The sequence below is a fragment of the Limulus polyphemus genome, unplaced genomic scaffold (genome assembly GCF_000517525.1).
Source record: "Limulus polyphemus unplaced genomic scaffold, Limulus_polyphemus-2.1.2 Scaffold12623, whole genome shotgun sequence".
Taxonomy (NCBI): domain Eukaryota; kingdom Metazoa; phylum Arthropoda; class Merostomata; order Xiphosura; family Limulidae; genus Limulus; species Limulus polyphemus.
This window is the reverse complement of record NW_013678233.1, coordinates 1-6,535: the sequence shown is the minus strand read 5'-3', so window position 1 is coordinate 6,535 and position 6,535 is coordinate 1. Positions and strand designations below refer to the sequence as shown.

General features: G+C 35.8%; 1 protein-coding gene across 1 annotated transcript; it reads left to right on the top strand.

The window, feature by feature from the left end:
• Window positions 1–267: 267 nt before the first annotated feature.
• LOC111083988 (transmembrane and TPR repeat-containing protein 3-like) lies at window positions 268–6,521 on the top strand. The gene is made up of 3 exons (XM_022380756.1): window positions 268–356; window positions 4,069–4,168; window positions 6,300–6,521. Exons 1-3 carry the CDS (start codon window positions 276–278, stop codon window positions 6,437–6,439), a joined length of 321 nt encoding a protein of 106 aa, XP_022236464.1. The 5' UTR covers window positions 268–275; the 3' UTR covers window positions 6,440–6,521.
• The last annotated feature ends 14 nt before the right edge of the window (window positions 6,522–6,535 follow it).

Here is a 6,535-nt window from a genome sequence, read left to right as displayed (position 1 = left end):
TTATGACTAAATCACGTAAGTTAAAAATACAAGACTGTTGTTGGGGGTCCGCTCTCTCTTTTTTCCATTCCCACCTCCAACGGTTTTATTGTTGCTCATATTGAAGACGAGCTCGAGCTGTGTTGGTGTATCGATTTTAGTGTAAACCCATTTCCGTTCAATCTGAAATCAGTCACGTAAACACACCTCGGGAGACACACCAACAACCAAACTAGTACAAAACACCTTTGGATCACTACTAACAAGTTATTTTAGGAAGACTGTTATCTTTCAGAATGTGCCTACTGTTTCTATCATCTCTTGGAAGCTTCGTCGCAACTTTGCTGTTCTCTGTTCATCCTGTACACACCGAAGCAGTAAGTTTGTTTGTGTTCTTTTCATAACAACACGTTAAGTTTGTTTGTGTTCTCTTCATAACAGCACGTTAAGTTTTTTGTGTTCTCTTCGTAACAACACGTGAAGTTTGTTTGTGTTCTCTTCGTAACAACACGTGAAGTTTGTTTGTGTTTTCTTCTTAAGTTTGTTTGTGTTCTCTTCGTAACAACACGTTAAGTTTGTTTGTGTTCTCTTCATAACAACACGTTAAGTTTATTTGTGTTCTCTTTGTAACAACACGTTAAGTTTGTTTGTGTTCTCTTCGTAACAACACGTTAAGTTTGTTTGTGTTTTCTTCGTAACAGCACGTTAAGTTTGTTTGTGTTCTCTTCGTAACAACACGTTAAGTTTGTTTGTGTTCTCTTCGTAACAACACGTTAAGTTTGTTTGTGTTCTCTTCGTAACAACACGTTAAGTTTGTTTGTGTTCTCTTCGTAACAACACGTTAAGTTTGTTTGTGTTCTCTTCGTAACAACACGTTAAGTTTGTTTGTGTTATCTTCGTAACAACACGTTAAGTTTCTTTGTTTTCGTTAGTTTCAAGCCAAAATAACTGTAGTGTTGACTTTTTAATATTTGTTCACATTTGGTACTTTACGTTATTCATTCGTGTTAAGATTCCTTATAAATATATTCTATCATATATATATATATATATATAAACAGTGGGATTCTTTTATGCATCCTACTTTTTGTATTTGTAATGACTGCTAAGTGACACGCGAACGGTGAAAAAAAACCTGACAACATTCCACTACACGCTTGGTAGTTTCAAGTGCTGTAGGTGGCAGCACAGTAGCAAACAATGTGCTGGAATTTCTTCATAAATCATCCAGATGTAACGTCTTTGGTTGCGGGTTATCTTGTGCTTCAACATCGCTTTTGTCTTATTGGGTTATTCGAAAATAACCCACACAGAAGATTAAGGATGCAGATATTGAACATGTCATACAGTCGCATGATATCACAGCAAGGAGGACACACTGAACGTGTCATATATTTACATGATATCACAGCAAGGAGGACATACTGAACATGTCATATAGTCGCATGATATCACAGCAAGGAGGACATACTGAACATGTTATATAGTCGCAAGATATCACAGCAAGGAGGACATACTGAACATGTCATATAGTCGCAAGATATCACAGCAAGGAGGACATACTGAACGTGTCATATAGTCGCATGATATCACAGCAAGGAAGACATACTGAACGTGTCATATATTTACATGATAACACAACAAGGAGGACGTACTGAACATGTCATATATTTACATGATATCACAGCAAGGAGGACATACTGAACATGTCATATATTTACATGATATCACAGCAAGGAGGACATACTGAACATGTCATATATTTACATGATATCACAGCAAGGAGGACATACTGAACATGTCATATATTTACATGATATCACAGCAAGGAGGACATACTGAACCATGTTATATAAGTCACGTGATATCACAGCAAGTAGGACATACTAATCATGCTCTCCAGTGGCCTATAACGCTAAAAACCTGGTTTCGATACCTGTGGTGGGCACAGCACATATAGCTCATTGTACGGTCTTGCGCTTATCAACAAACAAACAATACTGAACATATCATTCACAGGCCACTGAACCTCCCAAGTGTGTGATTAGACGTTGCCACGTGATCGAGTGTGTGGTTAAACGTTGCCACGTGATCGAGTGTGTGGTTAAACGCTCCCATGTGATACGATGGAGCCATTACAAATATCAAATGTAGAATGTATAAAAAGTCACCCTGCACATATATTGAAAATATATAGCAAGTTTTTAGAAACCCTAACCATGGTAACAACGATAACATAAAGTTACGTACTTAAGAAATAACCATGTCATAACAACGTTGATAGGAATGATGAAACTAATTGGATAAGCTAGAGTTCGTAAGACAGCTAGACTTGTAGGCAGACTTACGAACTGTAACGCTGGATAATCAAAAAACGACATCTCAGAGACACATGAGGACATAACAACATAGTCTAAAATAGAGATAGAAACTCGCCAAAGAAAATCAAAACCTAAACCAAGTACAAAAAAATAAATGAAAACTCCGCGTAGAAACTCAAATCTGTAGTTTTAGACTTCCAAATCACATCAAAACGGTCTTATAGATTATTATAAACATCATTAGCCCAAGGTAAAGGTGAAAATGCCATGTTCTTATTTTAAATTAAAGATTAAATTCTTACATTTGAAAACAGTATTTCTGTTTGTTGGAGTAGCCTGTAAAATGAACGTACTCCACGTACTGTCTGTTTGAATGTAGAAAACATTCAAATTTAAAATATTCCTGGCAGTGGTGTAAGCAGGTGAAGCACGCTTTACAGGCGTAACAAATAATGACTGTTTAAGCTAGTTAAGCACGCTTTACAGGCGTAACAAAATGATGGAGTAAATAGGTGAAGCACGCTTTACAGGCGTAACAAATAATGACTGTGTAAGCTGGTGAAGCACGCTTTACAGGCGTAACAAAATGATGGAGTAAATAGGTGAAGCCCGCTTGTCAGGCGTAACAAATAATGACTGTGTAAGCAGGTGAAGCACGCTTTACAGGCGTAACAAAATGACGATATATGCAGGTGAAGTACGTTTTACAGGCGTAACAAAATGATGGTGTAAATAGATGAAGCACGCTTTACAGGCGTAACAAATAATGACTGTGTAAGCTGGTGAAGCACGCTTTACAGGCGTAACAAAATGACGATATAAGCAGGTGAAGCACGCTTTACAGGCGTAACAAAATGACGATATAAGCAGGTGAAGTACGGTTTACAGGCGAAACAAAATGATGGTGTAAATAGGTGAAGCATGATTTACAAGAGTAACCAAAACCACTAAAACTATGTTTAACTGCAGAGTTTCGTTTCACTAGATCAAAAATTGTGTAGTTTATCCAATTAGGATTTCAGATACACTTTTGTGGGCCTAGATCCAGCCTGACTGATCAGTTCTGGTATCAAACGAAAGACCTCTTGGGCAGTAATTTGTAGCAGGTAACAGATAGACCCGAAATTCTTATTTGACACATTTCTAATGAGAAATCTGTAATGTATTGATTAAGACAAATGTTAATAAAAACATTTGAATCAAACCTCATTCAAAGCATTGTTTAGCTAGCTATAATATTCAGTTTTATAAATATATTGTTCAGTATAAACATATTGTTGTTATAAATATATATTGTAGAATTATAGCAGTGTTTAAAGCAGCTGTAATAGTCAGTTTTATAAATATATTGTTCAGCATAAACGTTGTTGTTATAAATACATATTGTAGAATTATAGCAGTGTTTAAAGCAGTTGTAATAGTCAGTTTTATAAATGTATTGTTCAGTATAAACGTTGTTGTTATAAATATATATTGTAGAATTATAACAGTATTTAAAGCAGCTGTAATAGTCAGTTTTATAAATATATTGTTCAGTATAAACATGTTGTTATAAATATATATTGTAGAATTATAGCAGTGTTTAAAGCAGCTGTAATATTCAGTTTTATAAATATATTGTTCAGTATAAACGTTGTTGTTATAAATATATATTGTAGAATTATAGCAGTGTTTAAAGCAGCTGTAATAGTCAGTTTTATAAATATATTGTTCAGTATAAACATATTGTTGTTATAAATATATATTGTAGATTCTAACACTGTTTCAGGTAGCTGGAGTAGTCGGTAGAGCGGAGCTTCTTTCAGCCATCTTTTTTCTCAGTGCCTTACTGTGTTACGTCAGAAATAGGCACGCTTCCCATGCAGAAGGTTGGTCTTGAACTTTGCTCTTTGAATTACTTTTTCGGCAAAATAATTTCATTCAAGATTTGGATTTTACATAGTCTATGTCTTCGTCATTTGCTTTCCGAAGTTTTGAATAAATGACGAAGGCTTAGGATGAAGAAGATTAAACCTTTTCCTAAACTTAAATAATCCTCTTTTGACGATGAGCAGATGTTACCGCGCACGGAATATTTTAGCACTAACAGTATTTGTTAAAATCACTCCCTGTCTTATTTCTCTGTTTGAAAAAACAAATGGGCTTAAAAATTGGCAAAACATTACACCGTCAGTGAACAAGGGAAAAGAAAATAGCAGGTGGCGCTCTGCTCACCAAATATTAGATTAGGACTGGAAGAGATCCAATATTCTAATGGAAATGTATATATATATATAATATAATTGAAAAATAGACTGGCGATCACGTGCATCAACTAGGTATCATACATGTTTGCTTTATTTTTTTCCTTATTTTTTAAAGTTATTTCTTGTTAAATAGCTTCTCGTAGATCACTCGTTTGATACTGTTACAACATGACGAGTCTCCGTCCATTAGCGCTGATTAGACCGTAAATTTGAGATTGCGCAGGCGCATCTCAGAAGATTCTGAGCTAGATGGCGTCATATAAGAAACCTTGTGTTTGAGAGGTTATTTTTCCTCGATATTACTCGATATATAATTCTTCCAGAATATCTTATGCCTCTTACAGTTAAAAAAAATACATGTTTCGGTTATTCCTACTAAGATTTAAACGTTTTCTGTCAAACTTGGAAAATTCATTTTATTGGAAAAGAATAGAAAGTTAGCAACGCCCTCAGTAAAGTGTTTTTCTATAAATATTTTTTTCTGTCTGTTATCTTTCCTTAAGATAGAATTCCATTATTACAAGTTATTACAAGTTTCTGCGCTCTTAAAAAGATCTTCTAATACTGTCTAATCTCACTGGAGAGGATGTGGACGCCCGATTTAGGGTTACTACATTCATCTGTGTTTCTCTAATTTCTTTTTGCTCCGTTAAACTGTTTCAAATCGATACAACAAACCCGTCTTTTATAACAACGTATTATCACTCGATATGAGTAAGAGCTCGTGTATCTTTAAACCAATGTTAACGAATTAATTAGTATATTTTTTTTGGGGGGGGGGGGAGAAACATCCTTTGACGATAACCTATCTGGGCAAAGCCTAATGGTTAGCGTGTCGGGTTGCTAACTGAAGGGTCCAAGGTTTGAGACGCGATGCAACTGGATATGCTTCGTACTTTCTTTTGTGGGTGCGTTATAGAAGTGACAATCCTATTATTTGATTCTAAGAGCTGGACAAAGCTCTCGTAGCGGCAGGTGCTGCTGGCAGCCTGCCTTTCTTCTGGTCACTAATTGAGAGTTAAGAGACGGCTATGCTTGAACTCCATGGGTTTACAGGTCTGGCCAATCAGCACACGTGTATATGAGGTGCCGTTCAGGTAAAATATGTAAATCCAGCTGTTATAATCTCATCAGTAGAGTCGATGTTATCGATAGAAAATTATCAGCCCATTTTACACGACCTTTTAACGATAGATACGAAAATTATTTACTGTTGTGTTTGTGGCTATACTATAGTGTATCGGTGATTTTAAAACTGAACAGCAGGAGCAAGGGTAACCAATTAGCAGCACCCTCCGCCTATACGGCTGCTAAGTAGAAGTATTACCTATCACTTTTATAATGAGTCCAGAGCTGAAAGTGCCGAGCTCGTTCAATAAAATATCATGGGCTCGAACCTTGGACCTTTTGATCTGTATTCTGGAATGCTAACAACCAGGTTACGCCTAGCCCTCAGGCAAAGAACGTAAAACTTTTCGAGAGGTGAAATCAACACACATGGAACATATATCAGTTTACAGAAATAAGTTGTAATGTTTTTCTTCAATTAAGTATAAAAGTCACACAATATAAAATGTTTTTATCTGGTTATTTTGAACGACAGAAACTTTCCTGGATTGGACAGGAAAAAAACAAATATATATATTTATAAAACAGAGAAGAGAGTAAGACTCAACTACTTATGTAAATAAGTTGGAAAGTTTTTCTGTACACGTTTTAATATTCTAGATTTTATTGTTTCTTTTCGGAGAAGACTTGTGGAGGACTGTAGTGACACTGATATTAACAACAGCCGGGACTCTCTGTAAAGAACAATGTTATACTGTTCTAGCAGTGTGTTGCCTTCTGGAAGTTCTGAAACTACGGGTGAGTACTGTCTTCTGGAAGTTCTGAAACTATGGGTGAGTATTGTCTTCTGGAAGTTCTGAAACTATGGGTGAGTATTGTCTTCTGGAAGTTCTGAAACTACTGGTGAGTATTGTCTTCTGG